The sequence below is a fragment of the Tamandua tetradactyla genome, chromosome 7, assembly GCF_023851605.1.
Source record: "Tamandua tetradactyla isolate mTamTet1 chromosome 7, mTamTet1.pri, whole genome shotgun sequence".
NCBI lineage: Eukaryota > Metazoa > Chordata > Mammalia > Pilosa > Myrmecophagidae > Tamandua > Tamandua tetradactyla.
In genome coordinates this window covers 85,356,751-85,384,349 of record NC_135333.1, presented here as the reverse complement: position 1 = coordinate 85,384,349, position 27,599 = coordinate 85,356,751, and the positions used below count along the sequence as shown (strand labels likewise).

The 27,599-nt window shown below is 34.8% G+C and overlaps 1 protein-coding gene and 1 pseudogene across 1 annotated transcript in view; one reads left to right on the top strand and one right to left on the bottom strand.

Annotated features, from left to right (window-relative positions):
* The window catches only part of ETNK1 (ethanolamine kinase 1), a 70,516-nt gene that overhangs the window by 28,565 nt on the left and 14,352 nt on the right, over positions 1-27,599 (bottom strand). The window contains exon 2 of the mRNA XM_077170285.1: positions 10,592-10,851. Within this exon, the coding sequence (XP_077026400.1) occupies positions 10,592-10,851 (260 nt within the window). The remainder of the gene's footprint in view (positions 1-10,591; positions 10,852-27,599) is intronic.
* On the top strand, positions 9,442-9,762 carry LOC143691589 (small ribosomal subunit protein eS26 pseudogene; annotated as a pseudogene).

Genomic DNA, 27,599 nt, shown 5'->3' with positions numbered 1-27,599 from the left:
AGCATCATAAAGTTCAAGTCTACCCACAGAAAAAACTAAAGTGTTTCAGTGTACATTTTTTCTATAGCATGATTGAGTTTTTACCATATACAATATTCAAAATAAATTGACAACTCTCATCTGCAAGGAGAGGCAAACTAATGTTTAGAGCATTTGTGGAAGAACACCTACAGTTAATATGGCAACATAAATATTGTATCCAAAATGGATGAGTACCTGGAAGTAAGTATCCTATTTTGATTATACAAACAGTGTTTGGGACTAGCAGCACAATATGTAATTATAAATGATTTCAAGGCACTTATTATATATTAATCATAAAAGCATTTTAAATAAAAATGACTCAGCCCAATTCTGCAGAGCCTTGGAATCAAAGAGGTTTGAGAGCAAAGGGGAACTAAAATGAAAAGTTAACTGAGTAGGCATATAAATGGACTGTGTGTTAATTTCTATGAGTATATTAAAGACAAATTCTGAATAAATTTTAGGATTTTATAATGTAATAATCACAGTTTTCTACATGCAACAAAACAATAATGTGAAGCTATATATATTTAAGATGGCAGTCTCTTGCCATATTTCTAGCTGTAGAACCTAGTGCAGCAAATGCTTTCGAAGCAACTGTTCAGAATTACAGTTACGAAACAACTTATTGATTAGTAAGTGGAAAAAATACAACAGTAATCCCCAAACTGAAGAACTCAATATTGACAAATTTTCTGGATACTAATAATCTAATGTAATGTTATTCAAAGTAGACTCCTAAGACCTATAATATTAGTATTACCTAGGAATGTCTTAGAAATGCATATCCTTAGGCTTCACCTCAAATTTACTGAATGAGATTCTCTGGGGGTGGGCCCAGCATTCTGCATTTTAACAAGCTCTGCAGGTGATTCTTATATACCCAAAAGTCTGAGAAGCACTGATAAAATGCCCTAGTTTTGAAGCTTGGCTTTGTACTGAAATTAAACTTTAGAAGCTCTAAAAAATGCAGACGCCCAGTTATTTAAAAGCTTCCCAGGTGATTTTTAATATAAAAAAATATTTGGGGGCAGGCATGGTGGCTCAGCATGCAGAGTTTTCGCCTGCCATGCTGGAGACCCGGGTTTGATTCCCAGTATCTGCTCATGAAAAAAACTAACAAACAACAACAACAAATATATATATATATACCTATTCGGAAATGACTCAAGGCATATGGAGAGTCTAGCATTACAGTAATCCTTTGCCAACCTGTGATTAACAGTTTTATTATATTTTTATACAATAGTGAATATTTTGTCTTTACTAACCTAGTCCCTAGTAATAAAAATGATTTTCCTTTGGAGAAACTTCCATCCCTCCTCATTTTTAGTCCATGTGGTTCACACAGAGTTTATCTCAATCCTAACACTATCTGATCTTTACCACTAAATTCAGAGTTGACATATGACCCAGACTTGCCTAAAGCATTCTATCCTTTGGGCCACAGTGATTAGTTCAGGGCATACTACCCAAACTAGGCAAATGGCACTTGATCCCTGGACTTTGGGTGAAGTTATTAGAGAAAATTAAACACTTCACTTACCCTTTCTTTTTTTGATGCCATGGTTAACCTAGTTAGATAAGCATGCAACTAACTGCTGATCATTATTATTATTATTTTTAAAGAATTTTTGTCTGAAAATAAAGCTAACACAGAAGAAAACAAAAATAAGAAACAATGATATCCCTAATGATATTGTTAGCACCACTGGTTCTACCTATGCCAACTCAGTATTTTCAGTTATATGCACCAATAAATTCTTTCTCCCTTATGTCAATTGAATTTTCAAGTTGTCATCCTCAGTCAAGAGCTCTGAAATTCTATAATCTTTTTATGTATGTATTTTGGTTCAAATCTCTTTAGCTAGCGAGCAAGCAAATATTTATATATACAAATACATACAAAACCAAATACACATGTCTAAAAGAAGTGATGCAGAATAACGAAATCTACTTTTATGTTAATCTCTCACACATGCATAAAAATTAAGCCCCAGTGTGGGCCACAGTGGCTCTGCAGGCAGAGTTCTCGCCTGCCATGCCTAAGACCTGGGTCAATTCCTGGTGCCTGCCCATGTAAAAAAAAAAAAAAAAAAAAAAAAGTTAAGCCCCAATATACGGTACTTTATGTATCAAGAAACTTCATGAAAAAGACAAATTATAATACAATTGAAATAAAAGAGACAGAAAAAAAATACATATGTGTTTGTTTTAAGCCATTAAGAACTGATTCTAAAAGAGGGTGTGAGGGACAGAGGGGGCTTGAAGAAAGGCTCAATCAGTATTAAATAAAACTCAAGGAGGACGCTATTGTAAACATTATATGTTAATGTTTCTGTGTGGACATGAATTTTCAAGTTCTTCTGGAAAACCTAGGAGCATAATAGCTATATTGTTTAGCTTTCTAAGAAACTGCAGAAGTCTTCCAAAGTACCTGTAACATTTTTCTTTTCCACAGCAATAAATCAAGAGTTCCTGTTGTTTCACATCCTACCCATATTTGGCATTGTCAGTGTTTGGATTTTAGTCATACCTAGAAGTATGTTTTTGAGTCCAAGGTCTTTTTCATGAGAAGGTAATGTTCTAAAATGGTCTATGATGATATGTTTGTGAATATACCAAAAATCACTGAATTGCTTACTTAAAAAAACTCAAGGAGGAATCTATGCTAACAGAATACTATGTCCCCAAAACATTTGTTGAACAAATGAAACAGGTGATTCAGCAGAAAGGTCACATATCAGAATAGGTATTAGCCCAACAAACTTTATTTGCTGTAACTGTTAAAAATAAATGATTAATGTCATGCCTTATAGATTTTATTCCAGGGTATTTATCCCTGTTTGCAAAATATGAAATCTAGTCCTAGAATTTGTCTAATTAATATATAAGCTATTCAGCTTTGAGTGACTAGAATGACAATTCTATGGTAACTACTTCAGAAATTAATAAAATAGTATGACTGCAATTCCAAGGTATTCTTGCAGGTTAATGGGATCTGTTGAACATGAATAGCTGCTAGAAGAGAAAGCATCTACAATTTTGACTGCCTTGCCTTTTTCTGTCAGAAAGGTGACTAATAAGAGGATCAACTGGGATGTGATCTGATTATATGATTTGAAAGTCAAGCTGTTTCCATTATAGAATACCAGCGTAACACTGCAAAGAATAATAGGTAAAAATATATTCAGGGTGTTATTTTTAATGCTATGTAATTCAAAATGAGAACAGCAGTAAAAATAATAGCAATAGTTAAGGATGCTTTATAAATACTATTGATAAAAACTACCACTAAATTGTTCTTCAAGGGGAAAAGACCATGCCTTATTCTTCTATTATAGCACTCAGCACTTTAAGGAGGTATTTAACAGATATTTGATGAATTAGACATCTTGGCAACAGATTCTCCGTACATTTAGAAGTTCACAATAAACCAAGGATTTTCCCACTATTAGGTTACTATTAGGTTACTTTCAGAAAGACTAAAGTCTCTCTTGGATTTTTTAAGAGTCTCATATAATAAAAATTGTAAAAAAAATTAAGCCTTACTACACAAAAACAAAGTGACCATCCATTTGAAACACTGCCTGTTTACCGATAAGAAAGTCACGTCTTGTTTAAGTCTCTTCTCAAATTCTAGAATTGGGGCCAATTTCTAGATCTCTCAAATCCACTTGTCTTTTTTTATCTTTAACATAGCAAAATTTACACAGAATGCAAGACAATTTATTTACAATACAAATTCACTGAAATAACAAGTATAGTCCAACTGTATAGATGCTATATAGTAAGTATAGCATCTGTGCACTTAAAACAAGGTTTTGTTAAAAGAGGTTAAAAAAATTAAATGTCCTAATTATAATTCCATACTCATCTAAAATTTTTTAGAAATTCGGCTTAGACAAAACATGATTTATCAAAGCTTTGTTAAAAAAAAATTACTTATTTTAAAGAAGACCTGCTAAGAGCATTTCAATTGCTTTCTATTAGTAAATTCTGTATACAACAAGGAAAAATACATTTTAAAAATCTCTTTTTAAGGTAATTCAGCAGTATTTAATTAGTCATCAATTTAGGTTTTTGTATCTACAAGGTAATAAAAATTTCCTTAAAATAAAGATAATATTATTTTCACTTTTATACTGTTCCTTCTTCTAACTAGTCTCAATAAGTGATGTTTTACTGCGCTAACATAAAGACAAAATGCTGCTGTTAAAAATCTCATGCTTAATAAAACCAAATGTTTAAAAATCTCAAATCTTCTGAGATTTTCCTTAAATATCTGCTAATACTAACTGCTCCTCCTCTTGGAAATTTTAAAAAAATAAAGAGTATTACACAATAATAGGAATTATTTGAAATTAAAAAATAATTCCTAACCCTACCACCCCAACAATTTATTTTTACATAAGCAAATCATTACCTGATTGTAACCACAGTGAAGCTTTCTTTATGTTCTGATTCTTTTTCCTATTAACTCTGCATCTACCATTTTGTATGTTTTTAGACAATATTCAAAATTACCAATTCAATAGCAGCATATAACTCTTTTGGGCTGATATGCCTCAGCTATTTTTTAACATAAAGAGGTTTCTAATCATTACTGCCAGTAATATCTTATAGCATAACAACTTTCCTCTCTGAATTATTTTATGTCATACTAATTTCCAAAAGGGAGTATTACCCAATTTTACATGCAACCCACATGTATCAGTTCTACTACAATACCCTCAGCCCTGGAACTCAGTGTTTTTTAGTTATGATCTTTGATAAATGTTCAGTAATTCATTTTAAATTGCACTTCTTCCATTATGCCTGTTGCTAGGTGATTTTTTAAAAAAACTTCAGCCAGGATTTCCTAAGAGAAGCAACTTCTTGAGAAATCCTTTATAAGAAAATTGAGAAAATAATTCCTAAACACCTTTGAATTAAAAAGAAAAATTCTGAAGGTCTCTGCAATACTTGACTGCTACAGAAAAGTTCAAATAAAACATCATGATAATTTTCTGTAAGTGGAATTACTAGTTAAGCATTAATCTAGTGCAACTGAATTCAGTGCCTTTATTTATCCCATATTCTCAGCCTCAGTGCTCTGCCTCATCCTTCAAAGAATTGTTCAAATGCCATCACAGTGAAACACTGTAATTTCCCAAGTGTATCCACAGTAAACCATCTGTACCTTTTTGGAAAACCTTTGTTCATCTCTGCATAATATTCATTGTCAGAAAAAAAAAGATTATTGTCTATTACAGACTGTAAATTACTAGGAGAGCATGGGCTGTTTGAATTATTTTTTCATCTCCAGACTAGATCAAACATAAGCATATTCTCATGCCTTTTATACTCAAAGCAGATACTTTTGATCATAATCATAATACAGGCATGAAACTATGGTTTAATAAGCCAAAGCAAGAGTACTGTGGCCTTTGATCTACAGTTCAATCAATATTTACTAAATCCATGTTCAATCAGTCCAGCTGGTTGGCTGTGTATTAGGGCTGATCTAACAAGCAACAGTTTCCTGAAAGTTCATGACTATATACAAATTTTAAAGTTCATAACAATGGTTCAAAATATGGCATCTGAACTAACTGGTAATAGGTCCCTATTAATTAATAAATCAAAGATTATTTTTTACCATAGCAATACGAAAATTACTTTTTTTTTTCTATGTTGTATGGCAGACGTCACATTTCATTCTTTTTCCATGTGAGTATCGTGTTAACGCAGCACCATTTGTTGAATTTTTTTGTTTGTTTTTTTCTTTCCTTTTTTGCTCTTTGTTTATTTTCTGGGAAGGACAAGGGCCGGGAATCAAACCTGGTTCTCCGGCATGGCAGGCAAGAATTCTACCTCTGAACCACGGTTGCACTCCTGAAATTCACTTTTTAAGGAGTAAAGATAAATATGCATGTTATCCCAAATTTACATCTGTAGCCCAGTCCTCTTTCAAATCCATCAGTTGCCTACTTGCTATTTAAAAAGTACTTCATTGTACATATTTGAAGAAAATAAAACCATATTCCTTTTTAATCAATTCAAATGTGCTTTCCTTCCATTAGCTTTTCTTTAATATTTTATTTCGTAGTGATTTTAAAAATCTGCTAAAAACTTAAATATGCAATAAGAGAAATGACCATAATCTGGGAAGAAAATTAAATAGCAAATATCAGTACTTATACACCAACTAATCATATCCTATCAGAACTCTTATTGCTATCTCCTTTCACCTCCTTTCTTAGCCTCTACTCTGCTTCCCTTCTTCAAAAGTGCTGGCCAATTCAATGTATCATTTATTGCAAATGTATTAAGAATTTAATTGAAAGTATTGATGTTTGGTTTCTAGCAGTATATTTTCTTCTAATAAAGTGTGCACATGCTTACATTAATATCACTCATTTTAAATGAGTAGACATAACTAAAATATAGAAAAAGGCATTTAATATAAACATGGGTAACCTGTTTCAAATAGCAATGTGAGCTTTGGCAAAACCTCAGTGGTCATGATCAAAAGTCATAATTATTCTATTCCTTCTACTTGAAGTTATTTAAAAAGTTCAATTATGAAAATTATCCTGTAAAAGAAACTCAATAGTAAGAATAATCATGAGCACTTAATTATATAATTTAGAAATCAACAGGAAAAAGTCTTCATTCATTTACTCTTTGAATCTCTTCACATCTATATATATTCATTAACAGATTTATTTTTTAATAATAGGTCTAACAGAGATATTACTATTTTCCTTTAGAGTTTATTTTATTTTCCTAGTGAGTAGAAAATTTCAGTTATTTTTAACTGTTTTCTTTTTGCATGTACTTCTACTAGCCTTGTGATATTAGGCAAATTAACATCTTTGCACCTTAATTTTATCATCTATCAAACGGGATAATAACATTACCTGCCTCAGCAGGTTGTTGTGGGTTGAATTTATTAACACATGAAAAGTGTTAAGAATAGGACCTAGCTCATATTAAGTGCTATGTCAGTATTAGCCACCATAATCACCATGCTATTCTGCCAGTCTTTCCTTATCATATAAGGAAATGTGCTATTCTCCCAGTCTTTCCTTATCATATAAGCCTGGCACTTACTAACAGAATTATAATATACTCTTTTGGGGGGTGGGGGATGGGTGGTGGGATACATGGTCTGGAATCGAACCCAAGTCTCACGCATGGAAGGTAAGCATTCTACCACTGAACCACCCGTGCACCCCAGAATTATAATATAATCTTTACTAATTGTTTTTAGTATTAGTACAAAAAAAACCCTTGCATTTTTAATGCAAAATAGTCTCTTCAGGGAAGTCAAAAATCAAAAATTTTTTAAAGTGGTAAAAATAAATCTGGACCAATAAGTAGTTAGTAATGACCCAAAATTGTTTAGTTGGGAGATTTCTCAGGTCTCCTTTCAGAAGGAAGTTGTCTATCTTAAAAGGGGTGAGTTGAGGTATTGCAAATAAATATTTGCTATGCCACATACATATGCTGCTTTTATACACCTCAAAAAACGCTATAACATGCTACAGTAAATAGTTCCTAAAAACAAAAAAGTTTATGTTTGGATTTTAAAACTCAAAAAAAAAAAAATGTTCTAAAAGTATAACAAAGTAAATGGATTAGTAATACTCATGTTAATTTGCCTATGTAACATTTTAGTACTTTTTTAAGTTAGCATCCAAGTTGCTGGAAGCTCTACAGAAGCCTGGTAAAATACAAGTCTTAAAAACATATTATTATAAAAGCTAACATTTATATAGTGCTTAACATATGCCAGGCACTTCTCTAAATTTTCTACATATATTAACAAATCTAAGCACAGAACGTTTAAGTGATACGTACAAACCCACACAGCTCAGGAAGCTGAGGCAGCCTGGCTACATAGTTCATTCTTAAAGACAGAACTATACTGCCTAATACAGAATTTCATCCTGGCTTCTGATTCCATAACTACCTACCACCATCAGTGAAAGAGATAAAACTGTGCAGCATCAAGTTTCCACGTAATGTGAACACAGAACAAATGAACCTGAACTTCTGACCGCAGTTCTACTGATATATATAAAAGTTTAAATTTGGTACATGAAAGGCAGTTTATCAGTATCAATACATAAGGTATGAAAGTGTGAGCAGTTAAGACTATTAGACCAATAAAAATGGTATTTGCCTTAAGCAATTTTTTTCTTAAATCTTTTGGCACTGATCCTTAAAACGAACATATTCCTTTTTTGCTTCAGTTACTAGGAAATTTAAGTGATCCTTCTCTAGAAACCTTAATAGAATATATTTTCTATCTGAATCTTACCCCAGCTTTTCCTTTGGCCTAATTTATTTATGTTTGCTTTTAATCCTGTTGTATAGGTGTTTCTCAACCTTTCTGAACAAGTTTAAGAATTTATAAATAAATATATATATGCAAACGTAAAGACCACAAAAAAACCTGACAGAGCCAACTTCTAAATTTATTCATCAGGATCCTTCAATATATTTTAAAAGACTGTAAAGGAAGAGACTATATATGGCAACAAAACACTAAGGTTTGAATTAGATTTCTATACCAACATATGTTTAAATGCTATTTGATACAGGTCTATTCCATTTTTATCACTGTATTAACTTAATAATTCTTAAAATATGATCCAGGAACCCCTGGAGACCCAATACTCTTTAGAGGTTTTCAAGGTTGAAACTTTTCAAAGGACACTATTTGCTTTTCTTCGTGATCATTTTCTCACAATTGTACAACATAATTTTCCAGAGGATACATAACATCACTCTGACAGGTAATGAAATGTGTGCTTGATATTCTTGAGTTCTAAAAGTTTGTTTTAATTCCTAGTATGGCAAATATTGGCAAACATAACCCACATAAACAAATGCTCTTTGGAGTCTTTAATAACCTTTAAGAGTAGTAAAGGTCCTCAGACCAAAATGTTTGAGAACTACTGGTTTAACTTAAAAAAACGCTGTTTTCAAATCAAGCCCATTTTTACTAGCGTTTAAGAACAGAAAGAGAATTTAAAAAATTGTTTTTGAAAAGTGATCAAACATATTCAAGATATTATTCTTCTATAAAGGATAATATTCTAAATTTAACAGTGACAAATTTAAAGAATTACAATGAAGTGTTAACAGAATTAGTAGACTCTTAGTAAGCAAGAACTCTGAAAATATAACAATTAAGTAGCAAAACTTGGTAAAAAAAAAAAAAAGTGCAATACTTCAAACACTACTTAAAAGGATTAAGAATATGCCCCTATCCCCCTACAGAAGGCTAATCCAAAAATCTCTTTGTATCTTTTCTTACACAATGAGTCAACAATGAGAATTTCAGATACAAAGGGACTTTTTTTTCTTTAGCAAAACAAAAAAAAAAACAAAAACAAAGTCTCTCCAGTGTTTGTTTCCAAGATGGCAAGGAAAAGAAGTAACAGTGGTTGTGCCAAAAAGGGCCACGGACACGTGCAGCCTATCCACTGCATGAACTGCGACATGCCCAAGAATAAGGCCATTAAGAAGTTTGTCATTCAAAACACAGTAGAGGCCACAGCCATCAGGGACATTTCTGAAGCAGTTCTTCTATGCCCATGTACTTCCTAAGCTGTACGTAAAACTACATTTTGCATGAGTTGTACCATTCACAGCAAGGTGGTCAGAAACCCATCTTTGGACACCCCACCCAGATTTAGACCTGTGAGTATTGCCCCACAACCTCCACCAAAACCCATGTAAGGAGTTGAGTCCATAAAGACTGAAGTAAAACTACTGTCTGAAAAGAAATAAAATGAAAATTAAACTTTATAGCATGATAAGTGTATCTGTGCCAGATAGGTTGGGGTTTGGGATGTGTCAAACGGACCGCCATTGTTGTATATCAAGTATTCAAGCATGGAGTCACAGGTAATTCTTTTACATTTTTGTTTAATTTTTATCCTGAAATACTTCTAAACTTACAGGATGGTTAAAAAATACCATGTGCCCCATACATAAAACTCCAGCATGCCCCTAACCTCCAAATACCCAGATTCACCAATGTCAGTATCTTGCCACATTTGCTGTAACATTCTACTTATCAATCTTAACATGTAGGCTTCTCAAACACATAACTGCCATGAACCTTTCTTGAAAATAAGGAACCACCTTAAGTGCAGTTAATTAAGTTCAAGGCATTTAACCATGTTCTTAAACACACCCATGAAATTTTTGTCACAATTGCATATTTTTTATACACTGAATCCAAAACCAGAATTCTCAATTACGTTTTATGCATTTACCTTTTAGATACTGTAGAAGTAAAAAGTGGCGTTAAAAACTAAAAACCAACAAACAATTCTAACTAAAGTAACTTTCAAGCTAACAAATAGTACCTCAAATAAAGAAAGGGCAATTTTAACAACCCATTACAGTATGTTATAATTACACAAAGATCTCAAGACATTATTACATAAGCAAAAGCACAAAAGCATTCAACTAATAGCAGTAATAGCATATCAAAATATTTCTTCAGTGCACTTTACACTTATATTTCAAAAGAAAAAATTACTTAGAAAAAGAAATGTACCTGAAAATGGATGGGTTGCGGACATGCTTTGGATCCAATGCTTCTCCCTGGATAAATTCATAGCATAGTCCGTTATTGAAGGTACAGTAGAGCTGTGGTGCACAGCCATGGGCCTGCAACACGCGGAAACTCTTGACTTCCTCATCTCGATCGACTAACAACTCAGTCTTATTGCCATAAATTCTGACCAGAACTACATCTTCCATTTTATCTCCCACGTAACAGCCAATAAGCTTATTTGTGATTCCATCTGTGAAGAGCTGCCAGAAAAAAAAGCATAGATTTTTGAAGAATCAGAGATAACATATTTCTATTCAATTTTTTGATACCTATTGCATCTGTCTACCTTGTATTGTGATCACAGCAATACACATACACACACACTTTCCTATATCAATAGATTGGAAGTCTCCAAGAACAGGAACACTGCTCTCTTACAAGTATGGTATATTTCATATAAAGGTTGTTTAATAATGACCAAGAAGTTTACTATGCAAATATAACCTACAGTAATTTACACTATAAATTTCCAATAAAAAAATTTTAATGTTAATTTTAAAGATTCATTAAATAATCTTTAAAATAATAATCATAGATAATAATCATTTAAATAATGCATTAGCCATTGTGTTAGGTATTGAGTTCATAATAGTTTAAACTTCAACGCTACTACTAAAAAAGGAAGCACAATTTAAATTAGAGGAAGATAAAGAGGAAAGTTAGACACTTTTATGGTGATTTCTAAATGGGACTTTTGGAAATTTCATGATATTTACATCAAATACTTCAATACTTTCTTGTATCTGAGCATAGAAGATGTATTTTAAAACGCAAACAGGTAATTAACAAACTAACTTCTCTAAATCTATTCACAAATTGTAATTTTTATTTTCTTTTATGATTTGACACTAGAACTCTTCTATTTACCCAATTATAATTAGTACTTTAGAATATATTTTAGTACTATTGTGAAGATGAGCAATTTAATTTACATAAAAGCATTTAGAACAATGCCTGGCCCATAGTAAAATTTTAATAAATGTAACTAAATATGTATTTAAGTTTTAACACAAGACAGCAAAATAATTCAAAATGAAATCATAAAATAAAACATATTGGATTAAGACAAAATCTATGTGAAAATAATATTTATACTATAATCTTTGAAAAGTAGCATAAATCCAAATAAATGTCATATATCCTCATTCTTTCTAGGTGAATTCTCTTTTCACACCTTAAAAAGTAAAAAGCTTTCAATTTAGTTAGGAATGTCACTCAAAGATTCTCAAGTTAGCACTACCTACATTAGGTTTTATGAGTAATTATATTCCATTAAACTTTAATCCCTAAAATATGCACAACCAAGTTAGTGAATTTAGGTCCTACTTACTTCTAATCTTTAGTTTAAATATTAACAGCTTTTAAATACTAAGTAAACAGTAATGGAATCTAAATTTACCTTCTGGTTTACCTCATATCACCTGGTTTAAAAAAGAATTAAACTCACCTTTTAACAAACTCTAACCCAACAGTCTCTTAAATTTTTTTATTGCTTAATATTAACTAGGGAATTATCATTACTCTGAAAATTAGCAAATAAAATGGATTTAAGGGAGAGAGAACTGTGGGAAGACAGCGGAGAAAGAAGCTCCCAGGATTCAGTCCTTCCACCAAAGGAATGAAGAAGTTCTAACACATGCCACTACATGGATGAACTTTTGAAGATATCATGTTGAGTGATAAAGCCGGACAAAAAGGGACAAATATTATGTGATCTCACTTATGTGAAATAAATGGAACATGCAAATTTACTACACCAGAAATTAGAATACAGGTTACCAGGAGCCAAATGGAGGTGGTGAATGAGAAGTTAATTTTATTACAGCATTTCTATTTGAGGTGATAGAAAATTTCTGAGGGTGGTACAACATTAAATTGTATATTTAAAATGGTAAGATGTGAAATTTAAAATTATATATATATGTTTGTGCTGGTGTGAAATTGTTGTGTACCTCAGAGAAGCCATGTTCTTTAATCCTGATTTAATATTGTATGGTAGGCTCTTTTTGACTAAGTTGTTTCCATGGAGACATGACCTACCCAATTGTGGGTGGGACCTGCTGATGGTAATTTCCATCTATATGTGTCTCCACCCATTCAAGGTGCGGTTGCTTACTGGAGTCCTTTAAGAGGGCACCGTTTTGGAGAAAGCTTCAGAGCTGACACACACAAGAGATCTTTGGAGATGCAGAAGGAAAATATCCCTGGGAGAAGACTTTCAAAACAAGAAGCCTAAGAAAGAAAGCTAGCAGATGACAGCCACATGACTTCCCAGCTGCCAGACATGTCCAGAAGCCAAAGACCCTTCAGATGCCAGCCATGTGCCCTCCCAGCTGACAACAGAAAGCTGACAAAAAAAAAAAAAAAAAAAAGTGTTCTGGACCCCTCGGCCTTTCTTGAGTCAAGGTAATTTTCTCTGCATGCCTTAGTTTGGACATTTTTATGGCCTTAGAATTGTAGAACTTGTAATGTAATAAATTCCCTTTTTAAAAGCTGTTCCATTTCTGGTATATTGCATTCTGGCAGCATAAACAAATCAATATAATTTATCAGAATAAATATTTTTAAACACAGGCCTGGTTTAAAAAAAAAATACTTCAGAGAAAAGGGATGAAAAAAAACAATGAAGCAAATGGTTTTTGGAAATGGGTATAACAATATTCATTCCATTTTCTCTATATTGAATATGTTATAAAATTATCATAATTTTCTTTAACTTGCATGACAAAACTAGCAAGCATCAATGAAGCATTCTCTGGCACTGCTATTAGAGAACTGCAAGATATAACAGAGTATATGATTCGCTTGATGGCTGTATTCAAAGCAAATTAAAAGAATGATGAAGCTGAAGATAGGTGATTAGATTCACCACTGTAGGGTAGAAACTTTTGATGAGATTATCTCCATGGAGATGAAGTGTGCAACTATGGGTGTGGCCTTTTGATTAGATGGCGGTGTGACCCTACCCATTCAGGGTGGGTCTTGATTAGTTTACTGGAGTCCTTTAAAAGAGGAAACATTTTGGAGAATGCTCAGAGCTGACTCAGAGTTGATGCAGATATTTGGAGAACAGCCGCTTCAGAGCTGACAAAGGCAACACGAGACCCAGATGTTTGGAGATGCAGAGCCCAACAGATGTCACCATGTGCCTTCCCATGAGATGCTAACCCAAAACTGTATCCAAGAGGAGCTGAGTGAAGGCTCAAAGATGCCAAGAGAGGAAAACCCACAGTAAGCAGAGGTCAAAAGCAACAGGGCCCAGGAGCGAGGCACCAACAGATGCCAGCCACATGCCTTCCCAGCTGGCAGAGATGTTCCAGATGGTATCAGCCTTTCTTAAGTGAAGGTAAACTCTTGTTGGTGCCTTGGTTTGGACATTTTCTTGGCACTAGAACTGTAAACTTGTAACATATTAAATTCCCTTTTTAAAAGCCATTCTACTTGTGGTATATTGTACTCCGACACCTTAGCAAATAATACAGGTTTTTGTCTTCTTATTGTTCAGTTGTAGGATTTCTTTATGTATTCAGGATATTAAACCCTTAGCAAAAATGTGATTTCCAAATATTTTCTCCCACTGAGTAGGTTGTCTTTTCCTTTTCATCACAAAGTCCTCTGATGAACAAAAGTTTTCAATTTTGAAGAGATGTCATCTATCTGTCTTTTGCTGTTGTGGTTTAAGTGTAAAATCTAAGAAACCATTGCCTAAGGCATGATTCTGAAGATGCTTCCCCATATTTCTTCTAGGAACTTTATACTACCATTGTCATATTTAGGTCTTTGATTCATTTTGAGTTAATTTTTATATATATGGTATGAGATAGGGAATTTAATGTTTATTTACTAATAAAATTTAATAATGTAATTTTTTATATATGGCATGAGATAGGGAATTTAATGTTTTATTTACTAATAAAATTTAATAACATAATTTTTATATATATGGTATGAGATAGGGAATTTAATGTAATAAATTAAAAAATAATAATATAATTTTTATATATATGGTATGAGATAGGGAATTCAATAAGAAGAAGGGGTGCTTCTTCATTCTTTTATGTATGGATATCCAATTCTCAATCACCATCTATTGAAGAAGCTGTTCTTTCCAAATTGAATGGCCTTTGCAGACTTTTAAAAAATGAATTGAAGGCAGTGCAATGGTGGCTCAGTGGCAAGAATTATTGCCTGTTGAGCTGGAGACCCGGGTTCGATTCCCAGAGCCTGCCCATGACAAAATAATAATAATAATAATAAATTGACCTGAGCTGTGAGACTCTATTTATGAATTCTCAATTTTATTCCATTGGTTGATACATTTATCCCTGTGCCAGCAGCATACTGTTTTGACAGCTGTAGCTTGGAAATATACATTAACGTCAGGAAGCGTGAGTTGTCCAACTTCATTCTCCTTTGTCAAGATGTTTTTGGCTATTTGGGGCCCCTTAGCCTTCCAAATAAATTTGATAATTTGGATTTCCTTTATTGCAAAGGAGGCTGTCAGAATTTTTATTGGGATTGTGTGGAAACTGTAAATCATTTTGGGTAGAATTCAATCTTAATGTGTGTAGTCTTCCAATCTAATAATAATGTCCTTCCACTTATTACGGTCTTCTTTGATTTCTTTTAGCAATGTATTGTAGTCTTCTATGTACAGGTCCTTAACATATTTGGTTAAATAAAGTCCTAGATATTTGATTCTTTTAGTTGCTATAATAAATGGAATTTTTTTTTCTTGAATTCCTCTTCAGTTTGCTCATTACTAGTGTATAAGGAACACTACTGATTTATTTTTGTACGTTGATCTTGTACCCAGCCAATTTGCTGAATTATTTTATTAGCTCTAGTAGTGTTGTTGCCAATTTTTCAGGACTTTCTGAAAATAGGATCAGGTCCTCCACAAACAGTATAAGTTTTACTTCTTCCTTTCCAATCCGAATGCTTTTTTCCCCTTACCTAACTGCTCTGGCCAGAACTTCAAACACAGTGTTTAATAACAGTGATGACAATAGGCATCCTTGTTCCAGATCTTAAAGGGAACCATTCACCATTGAGCATGTTAACTGTGGGCTCTTCATATGTGCCTCTCTTGTGACAATTGAGATGATCATGCCTTTTTTTTCCCTTCATTGTGTTAACATGATATGTTATATTAATTGATTTTATGTGGAACCATCCTTGCACACTTTGAATAAAATGCACTTGGTTATGGTGTCTAATACTTCTATACTGTTGGAGTCTGTTAAGTACTTTGATGAGTATTTATTCATAGGAGAAATTGATCTGTAATTTTCTTTTCCTGTAGTATCTTCATCTGACTGGCATTAGGGTGATGTCAGCCTCACAGAATGAATTAGGCAGTGTTCCTTCCTGTTTATTATTTTGGAAGAATCTGAGCAGGACTGGTTTTAATTCTTGGAATGACTGGTAGAATTCACCTGTGAAGCCATCTGGTCCTGGTCATTTTCTTGTTGGGAGGATTTTGATGGCTGATTCAATCCCTTTACTTGTAATTGGTCTGTTCAGGTCTTCAATTTGTTCTCAAGTGTGCTGGTTTGAAATGATGTATGTACCCTAGAAAAGCCATGTTTTAATCCTAGTTGCATTCTGTAAACACAGCCATTACTTCTAATCCCTATTCAGTACTGTATGTTTGAAACTGTAATTAGATCATCTCCCTGGAGATGTGATTTAATTAAGAGTGGTTGTTAAACTGGATTAGGTGGAGGTGTGTCTCCACTCATTTGGGTGGGTCTTGATTAGTTTACTGGAATCCTATAAAAGAGGAAACATTTTGGAGAATAAGAGAGATTTCTGAGAGAGCAGAGAATAACATAGCCATGAGAAGCAGAAAGTCTACCAGCTAGTGACCTTTGCAGATGAAGAAGGAAAATACCTCTCGGGGAGCTTCATGAAACAGGAAGTCAGGAGAGAAAGTTAGCAGATGACAACGTGTTCACCACATGCCTTTCCAGATGAGAGAGAAACCCTAACTGTGTTTGCCATGTGCCTTTCCACTTGAGAGAAACTTTGAACGTCATTGGCCTTCTTGAATCAAGGTATCTTTCCCTGGATGCCTTAGATTGGACATTTCTATAGACTTGTTTTAATTGGGACATTTCCTTGGCCTTAGAACTGTAAACTAGCAATTTATAAAACTCCCCATTATAAAAGCCATTCTGGTTTTGGTATATTGCATTCCAGCAGCTAGCAAACTAGAACATCAAGTCAGTATAGGCTGTTCACATGTGTTTCTAGGAATCTGTCCATTAAATGTAGGCTATCTTATTTGTTGGCATACAGTTGCCGATAGTATTCTCTTATGCTCCTTTTTATTTCTGCAGGGTCAGTAGTAATGTTCCCTTCTCATTTCTAATTTTATTTATTTGCATCTTGTTTCTTCTTTATCAAACTAAGGGTTTGCCAATTGTATTGATCTTTTGAAAGAACTAGTTTTTGGTTTTTAATTCTGCTGGGTTTTTTTATTCTCAATTTCATTTATTTCTCTTCTAGACTTTGTTATTTCTTTCCTCCTGCTTGCTTTGGGATTAGTTTGTTGTTCTGCCAAGTGTGCAGTTAAGTCTTTGATTTTAGCTCTTCCTTCTTTTTTAATGTAAGAATTTAGTGCTATAAATCTCACTTATAGCACTACCTTTACCTCATTTCACCAGCTTTGATGTTTTTTGTTTCTAGAGAGTGCTATCTAACTTAGATTTGCAGATTTTCTTCACCTGTTAATCATTTCCAGCTTCACTGCATTATCATCAGAGAGGATATTTTGTGTTATTTCAAGCTTTCTAAACGTATTGAGAATTATTCTGCAACACTACATATCATGTATCCTGCTGAATATCTATATACACTTTAAGAATGAATATCCTGCAGTCCTGGGGTGCAATGTTCTGTACATATCTCAAGATACTTACTGATTTCCCTTTGTAATTTCTTTGACCCACTGTTTATTTAAAAGTGTGTTACTTAATTTCCATATATTTGCAGATTTTCCAGTTCTCTGCCTGTTACTGATTTACAACTTCATTCCATTAGGCTTACAGAATATGCTGTATATGATATCAATCTTTTCATCATGTGGTCTATCGCGAGGAATAATAAGCACTTGAGAAGAATGCATATTCTGCTATTTGGGAGCATAATGTTCAATATATGTCTGTTAGGTCCAGTTCATTTACCACATAATTCAAGTCCTCTGTTTCCTTACTGATCTTCCATCTAGCTGGTCTATCTGTTGATGAGAGTGGTATACTGAAGTCTCCAACTATTATTGTAGAAATGCCTATTTCCTCCTTCAGTTTCGCCAGTGTTTGCCTCATGTATTTTGGGGGACCATGCATAGGTACATTAATTGTGGTAGTTAGGTTCAGGTGTCAACTTGGCTAGGTGAAGGTGCCCTTCTATTGCTGTGGACATGAGCCAATGGCATGGGAACCTCATTTGTTGCTGATTACATCTGCAGTTGGCTGGGAGGCATGCCTGCTGCAATGAATGATGTTTAATTTAATTGGCTGTTGCTTAAATGAGAGAGCTCAATGTAGCACAGCCTAAGCAGCTCAGCATAGCTCATCTCAGCACTTGCAGCTCAGCCCAGGCCTTTGATGATGCAGAAAGGAATCACCCCAGGGAAAGTTGTTGGAACCCAGAGGCCTGGAGAGAAGGCCAGCAGAGATTGCCCTGTGCCTCCCTGTAAGAACCTCAGCTGAAAGTTAGCAGCCTTTCCCCTGAAGAACTACACATTAACTGAATAAATCCCCTTTTATTGAAATCCAATCCATCTCTGGCATGTTGCATTCCAGCAGTTAGCAAACTAGAACAGATTTGGTACCGGAGAAGTGGGGTGCTGCTGCAATTTCCAAATACCACTCAGGTTGGACCAGTTTTTTGGATGGATAAGGGGAAGATTTTGGAGGAACTGAGAATGATGGATAAGTCCTGGAGTGCTTAAAGAGAATGTTGGTGTAAATGGAACCACTGCCAACCTGGACATTTATCTATTTATAATTCCTATAGTAGTTATTTTCAAACTGGGCTCTGAATGAAGCCCTGAATGATAAGGAATAGGAAGCCAAATGGGTAAGGCACCGCTACCTCCCACACACACTTTAAGGCATGTGCACACACACGAAATCACCAACATCATGCTCTCAACTAATTTACATAATGAACTCCAATGTGATTTTATTTAAACAAAGGATTCCAACTCCACAGAAAAGATCGAAAAATCACTGACCTAAATCATTTAATGGGCCACTTTTACTTCCAGCTAAGGAAAAGTCACAAGGACAGGATTTATATTAAGTGCTCAACAAGGTAAAAAGTCATACAGCCTGGAATTCAATTAAAGATTACCAAGCATGCAAATAAGCAAGAAAATAAAACTCAAAATGAAGAGAAAAATCTATTAATTGAAAGCATCCCAGAACTGACACAAACGTTCTAAGTAGTAAACTAGGACTTTAAAACAGTGTTCCATATTTTCAAAAAGCTAAACAGGAGATCCAAGATTAGGGAGAGGCTGAGCTCACTTCTCTCCGTAAAAAAGTTAGGGGTCAGGGAGAAGTTGTGGACTGGGGCTCTGGAAATCGAAGGAGAAAGCTCTGTAGCACCTAGGAAAGTACAGAATGAAGAGAAAGAGACACTACAGTGAGAGATCATAAATAAATCCCCCTCAACCTCAGCTTCTGATGCCCATTTCCCACTCTCAGGGCAGAAAGCATCTGGTTCTCCAGTCTCTGGCAGGTAGCAGCTCCAAACTAAAGAGGCAGCGGAGGTCCACTTCCCCAAAAGTTGAGCAACAGATAGTCTAGCACTGTGTCATCTTTTAGCTGGTGAATTCAGAGTCTTAGGACCACAAGCAGTTTCACCCTGCAAGGCCCGGCCTTGCGAGGCCCAGCTACACCTTGGTCTGAAGTTGGCAAGGAGTTAAGAGCCTGCCTTCTGAGGCCTGAGAGGAACAGGTTGCCAAAGAATGCCACCTGCTGGCAGGTGCAGAAAGCACACCTGACAAACTAAAAGGCTTTTGGGTGAAGAGGCCCATAGGCTGAGCAGGCTAGAAAAGTGTACTTGGGGGCTGTAATTAAAGGATTTTAGGCATTTTTACCTGCCTTTCTCCCTGGGGTCCTGTGAGGCTGGTGTGGTACCCTCTTCCTAGGTTCCTGTCCCATCCCTGATTCAGTAATTCTGACAAACCAAGTGTCAAAGAAGAGTATTAACACAAATCCAATCAAGAAAAGCTCTGACAAGAGAGATATTCTGACCTTCAGAGGAAACTCACAAAGGTAATCTGATGCCCAGACATTCACAAAAGGTAATAAGCAATATTAAGAAACAGGAAGATAAGACCCAGCCAAAGGGGGGTAAATTAAAAAAGTTGGAGGAGAAATAGAATCTGTAACAACTAATCAAAGACATTTAAACAAATCTCCTAAATCAAATTCAATGAGATGGCTAAAGGATAACACACTGAGTAAGCATAAAGAATTTGAAAGAATGCAAAGATCTTATGAGAATGAAAGGTACAACAGAAGAAATTAAAAATATACTAGAAGCATTCAAGAGCAGATCTGAACAATCAGAAGGATGGCTCTGCAAACTAGAGAACAGAGCACACAAATTCAAACACACACAAGAATAGACAGAGAAAAGAATGGGAAAAATTGAGCAGTGTCTCTGGGAACAGATTGGCAATATGAAGTGCAAGAATATTTGTATCATGGGTGTTGCAAAAGAAGAGAAGGGAAAGGGGACAGAAGGAATATTTGAGGAAATAATGACGAAGAACTTCCCAACTCTTATGAAAGGCATTGATATCTAGGTCCAAGAAGAACAACATACACGAAGCAGAATAAATCTGAATAGACCTTTTCCAAGAAACACATTAATTAGAATGTCAAATGCCAAAAACAGAGAATTCTGAAAGCAGCAAGAAAAAGCAATTCATTACACACAAGGGATGTCCAATAAGACTAAGCCCCGATTTCTCAATGGAAATCATGGAAGCAAGAAGGCAGTGGTATGATGTATTCAAGATACTGAAAGAAAAACTGCCAACCAAGAATTCTCCATCTGGCAAAACTGTGCTATAAAAATAAAAAAAAAGGGGGGGGGGAGTTTAAAATATTCACAGATAAACAGAAATTGAGAGAGTTTGTTAACAAGAAAGCCACCCAAAAAGAAATAGTAGGGGTCAACAACAGACGAGGATAAGGAGTACAGGATGTTTGGGGTTTTCTTTTATATTTTTATTTTTGGAGTAACAAAACTGTTCTAAAATTGTGGTAATAAATGCACAACTATGTGATGATACTGTGAGCCACTAATTATATACTTTGAAGGCACTGTATTATATGAATATATCTCAATAAAAATGCATTTTTTTAAAATGAGGGAAGGTTTAAGCTTAAGAAGCTGACAGAAGTTTGTTAACAAGAGACCTGCCTTACAAGAAATACCCAGAAGAGCTGAAAGCAGTGACACAAACAGACATCTGCACACTGACATTCATAGTAGCATTATTCACATTCGCCAAAAGATGGAAACAATCCAAATGCCCATAAACAGTCGAGTGGATTAACAAAATGTTGTACATACCCACAATGCAGCAGTAAAAAAAAATGATATCCTGAAGCACATGACAAGATAGACAAAGCTTCAAGACATAATGCTGAATGAAATAAGCCAGACACAAAAGGATAGATACTGCTATGATTATACTTTTATGACCATAGTAACAGTAAACTCAGAGGCTTATAATACAGAATATAAGAGACCTACAGATACACAGAAGCTAGAGATGGGTGAACAGTTCGCTAATGAGGTTGAACTTAAATGTAAGGGAATAGATAGAAGTGAAGGCAGTTCACTAGTGAGTCTATAAGTAATATTATTATATTGAGGGTGCACATGATTGAAAGGAGTTGTATAGACCCATGTGTCTCACCAATTAACACTACAAATAAAAATAAGTTCTTGCATGAATTACTTCAAAGGTATAAATCTTGGACAAAGAATGTATAATTTGGGGGTGTGAGGGGAACTGCTATCACATGATACGGCCTATGTTTAACAGGAAAACATCAACTTTAATACAGCAATACCAAGGATAAATAATGGGGGTAGGGACAATAATTAAGGGGAAGCTTGGATTTTCTCTTTGGTGAGGGTGTGTTTCTCTTGGGAAAAATGAAATTATCTAAAATTGAAAGTGTTAATGGACTGGTGACTTTGGACAATATACACGATGCCAAATGGATGGAGGTAGTTCAAGGACATTCTCACTGAGAAGTAGAATGGCGAACGGTAAATGTATACATATGATCAAATATTGTGCTCCTACAAAAAAGGAACAAAGTTGTGAGGCATGCAATGTCATGAATGAACCTATGGTACATTTGACGAGGCCCTTCCAACATGAAAAAGTTAGAATGGGCATAGCCCAAATATCCCTAAAGAGTGGGAAAAAGATCAAAAGACAGTGGAGTTATATAGCGAAGGTAGAATTTAACAAAGGAGTGATTGCTGAATCATTATATTTCTTGTGTTAGAGCAGCTGGTAGTAAAAACCTAAAATTATGGAACTATAACCCATATCAAACTCTGAAATCTGTTCTACAACTAATTGTTGCAGTGCGCATTGAAATTTATTGCTTTTTTGTATATATATTGTTGTTCATGAAAAAAAGTTGATTGTGATGATAAATGTAAAAAAGAAAGTGTTTGTAATTGCTTAATTATATTTGACATTTCATATTAAACTGTGAGCTCCTCTGAGACTTGGACAACATTGAAAAAAGGCTGAATAAATATGTAAATAAGAATATAAAGTAGGTGGGTCAACTGAACAAACAAATAGTGAAAATGATAAAGAACAAAAGCTCAACAATATAAGTAATTACACAAAGTAAATGAAGTGAATAATTCAATCCAAATCCTAAGAAAATTTTGGAAGTCAACAACTAAACGCTACTTCCAAAAGACATGCAAAAGTAACTGAGGTAGCCATATGATATTAGGCAAATAGACCTTAAGAAACAGTATCAGATATAAAGAGGGACATTTTCTAATAATAAATTAATTATTGGTCCACCAAGAAGATAAAGTGAGAACCAAGACGGCAGCTTAGTGAGGTGTCAGATTTAGTTCATCCTCCAGAGCAGCTAGTAAATATCCAGGAACAGTACAGAACAACTGCTAGGGCCACATCAGTGACTGGACAAACAGCATACCCCAGTCCGGACAAGCAGGACCACCTGCGCAAACTCACCCAGAACCATGAGTTCTCCAAGCCACGGCAGCTGGTGTCCCTCCCCTACAGGCTGCTTCCCAGAAGGCAAAGGAAAGCAGCAGGGGCTGAATGCAACCAAACTCCAATTGCAGAATTAATTAACAAATTCTTACTACTAAAAATAGGCCATCAGCTCAGCTAAACCTTGAGTAAAAGCTGAGGTTGCTGGTTTTTACCCCCGTGAAGAGGGAGGTAGGGCTGACAGGAAAAGAAGAAAAAAAGAGGTTGTTTTGGATCGCACAGCACAAAATACATGAGAGGGTCTGAGCCCTGAAGGAAAGAGGGGACACAAAGGACCTGGAGATACACAGAGCACTGTACCAACTTAAGCTCTTGATTGGCAAACCCAAGGAAGAGGGGGCCTATTCTGAAAAAGATTTTTTTCTTTTCTTTTTTGTGGCTGTGTTTCTACACTAGACTGCTCTTTAGATAAAGCTGCAGGGCTTGTCAGGCTCCAAATGCCCCAAGCATGGGCAGAATTAAGCATGTTTGAGAGTCTGTAGGCTGTGCCTTCCCCAGGACAGGGGTGAGCCCCAGCTCAGGTGGAATCCCTCCCTCAAGGAATTCAGGCCCCAGAGTCTGGAAAACTGAAGGGATTAAAGCTAGCCTACAACCTCTCCTCTGTCTCAACCATGCCCAGAGCAGGGAGAGTCTGCTGAAGTTAAAGGTACCACATCACCTTATGCTCAGGGACCCGCAGGCAGAAAAGCACCACATACTGGGCAGGATAGCAAAAACACAGAGTCCAAAGGCTTCATAGGAAAGTCTTTCAACCTGTTGGGTCTCAACCTCAGGGAAAATTGATACAGGTGACTCTTTTCTCTTGAGAGGAGGCCAGTGTGGTCAGGGAAAATCTGACCAGGGTCTACAATACCTACATAGACCTTCTTAATGGGGGAAAAAAGGCATCAGAAGCAGAGCAAGAAACAAGAAAACAAGAACTGAAAAATTCTGATCTGTTAAATAAAACCTAAGCTAAAGGTCTAGAATAAGCTGAACTGAATGGCAAAGGACAGAAAACAAAGTCATCCAACAAGAAAATCCAAGGGAAAAAAGTGAAAACAATTCCAGAATAAACTAATTAAGGAAATTAAATGCCTAGATACCAGCAAAACATAACAAATCATGCTAGGAAAACTGAAGATATGGCCCAGTCAAAGGAACAAACCAACAATTCAAATGAGATACAGTAGTTGAAACAATCCAGAATGTTCAAACAGACATGGAAAACCTTTTCAAAAATCAAATCAATGAATTGAGGAAGGATATAAAGAAGGCAAGGATGAACAAAAAGAAAAAATCAAAACTCTGAAAAAACAAATCACAAAACTTATGGGAATGAGGGGCACAGTAGAAGAGATGAAAAAACAATGGAAAGCTACAATGTTAGATTTCAAGAGACAAAAGACAGGATTAGTGAACTGGAGGATAGTACATCTAAAATTCGACAAGCAAAAGAAAATCTAGGGAAAAGAATGGAAAAATATGACCAAGGACTTAGGGAATTGAATGACAACATGAAGTACACAAATATATATGTTGTGAGTGTCCCAGAAAGAGAAGAGAAGGGAAAAGGAGGAGAAAAGCTAATGGAGGAAATTATCACTGAAAACTTTCCAACTCTTATGAAAGACTTAAAATTATGCTTAAAATTTGGGGTATGTTTGGGCAGCATAACCCAAACAGAACAGATCCAAATACATGTACTCCAAGACACTTACTAATCACAATGTCAGATGTGAAAGAGAAAGAGAGAATCTTGAAAGAAGTGACAGAAAAATAATCCATCACATACAAGGGAAGCCCAATAAGACTATGCATAGATTTCTCAGCAGAAACCATGGAGGTGAGAAGACAGCAGCATGATATATTTAAGATACTAAAAGAGAAAAACTGCCAACCAAGAATTCTATATCCAGTAAAATTATCCTTCAAAAATGAGGGGGAAATTAAACATTTTCAGGCCAAAAAAATCACTGAGAAAATTTATGACCAAGTGACCTGCTCGGCAAGAAATACTAAAAGGAGCACTAGAGACAGATAGGAAAAGAAAGGGGAGTGAGATGTGGTGAAAATTGTAGCAATGAAGACTATCAGTAAAGGTAAAAAGAAGAAAAATTAGATAGGACATATAAAATCCAAAAGGCAAAATGGAAGAAGAAAGTATGGCTCTTACAGTAATAACACTAAATGTTAACACATTAAACTTCCCAATCAAAAGACACAGACTGGCAAAATGGATTAAAACACAAGACTCATCTATATGCTGTCTTACAGGACACACATTTTAGATGAAGAATAAACATAGGGTGAAAATGAAAGGTTGGGAAAAGATATTTCATGTAAACAACAATCAGAAAAGAGCAGGAGCAGCTATACTAATATCCAACAAAGTAGATATTACTCTAATGTAAAACAAAAGAAATAAAGAAGGACACATGTATTAATAAAAGGAACAATTCAAAAAAAAAGACTAACAATCATTAATATTTATGCACCAAGCCAGTGTTCCAAAATACACGAGGCAAACACTGAACAGAGAAATAGACACATCTACCACAATAGTTGAAGACTTTAATTCCCCACTGTCATCAATGGACAGAATATCTAAGCAGAGGACCAATAAAGAAACAGAAAATTTAAATAATAAATGAGCTAGACTTAACAGACATTTATATAAGATTACACCCCACAACAGCAAGATACACCTTTTTCTCAAGTGCTCATGGTTCATTCTAAAGGGCAGACTATGTGCTAGGTCACAAAGCAAGTCTCAATAAATTTTAAAAGATGGAAATAATACAAAACAGTTTCTCAGATCATAAAGGAATGAAGTTGGAAATCAATAATAGGCAGAGGGTTAGAAAATTCACAAATAAATGCAGGCTCAACAATACACTCTTTAACAACCAGTGGGTCAAAGAAGAAATTAGAAGACAAATCAGTAAATATCTTGAGGCAAATGAAAATGAAAACACAACACATCAAAATTGATGGGATGCAACAAAGGCAGTGCTAAAAAGGATATTTATTGCCCTTAATGCCTATATTAAGACAGAAAAAAGAGCAAAAATGGAGGAATTAACTGTCCACTTGGAAGAACTAAAGAAAGAACAAACTAACCCAAAGTAAGCAAAAGGAAAGAAATAACAAAGATTATAGCAGAAATAAATAAAACTGAGAACATGAAAACAATTGAAAAAAATCAAAACCAGAAGTTGGGTCTATGAAAAAAATCAGTAAAATCAATGAAACCTTAGCGAGCTTGACAAAAAGAAGAGAGAGGATGCAAATAAATAAAATCAGAAATGGAAGAGGAGACATAACCATGGACCCTGTAGAAGTAAAGGAGGTAATGAGAGGACACTTCGAACAATTTTATGCTAATAAACTAAACAATGTAGATGAAATGAACAATCAACACTGACTTGAGAAGAAATAGACGACTTAAACAAACCAATCACAAGTAAAGAAATTGAATTAGTCATTAAAAAGCTCCCGAAAAAGAAAAGTCCAGGAACAGATGGCTTCACATGTGAATTCTACCAAACATTCAAGAAAGAATTAGTACCAACCCTGCTCAAACTCTTCAAAAAAAGTGAAGAGGAGGGAAAGCTACCTAACTCATTCTATGAAGTCAACATCACCCTCATACCAAAGTCAGACAAAGATACTACAAGAAAAGAAAATTACAGACCAATCTCTCTAATGAATATAGATGCAAAAATCCTCAACAAAATTCTTGCAAATCAAATTCAGCAGCACATTAAAAGAATTATACACCATGACCAAGCAGGATTCATCCCAGGTATGCAAGGATGGTTCAACATAAGAAAATCAATTAATGTAATATACTATATATCAACAAATCAAAGCAGAAAAACCACATATCTTGATTGATGAAGTAAAGGCATCTGACAAAATTCAACATTCTTTCTTATAGAAAACATTTCAAAGGATAGGAATAGAAGGGAAGTTCCTCAACATGATAAAGGGAATATATGAAAAAACCACAGCTAACATCATCCTTAATGGGAAAAAAAAAGAAAACTTTCTCCCTAAGTTTGTGTATTTCTTGCCGAGCAGGTCACTTGGTCATAAATTTTCTCAGTGATTTTTTTGGCCTGAAAATGTTTAATTTCCCCCTCATTTTTGAAGGATAATTTTACTGGATATAGAATTCTTGGTTGGCAGCTTTTCTCTTTTAGTATCTTAAATATATCATGCTGCTGTCTTCTCACCTCCATGGTTTCTGCTGAGAAATCTATGCATAGTCTTATTGGGCTTCCCTTGTATGTGATGGATTATTTTTCTGTCACTTCTTTCAAGATTCTCTCTTTCTCTTTCACATCTCCCTAAGATCCGGAACAAGACAAGATGTCCACTATCACCACTGTTGTTCAACATTGTGTTGGAAGTTCTAGCCAGAACAATTAGACAAGAAAAAGAAATACAAAGCATCAACATTGGAAAGGAAGAAGTAAAACTCTCACTGTTTGCAGATGATATGATGCTATATGTTGAAAACCCCTAAAAATCTACAGCAAAACTACTAAAGCTAATAAGTGAGACAGCAAAGTGGCAGGTTATAAGAGCAACACTCAAAAATCTGTAGTGTTTCTATACAGTAGTAATGAACAATCTGAGTGG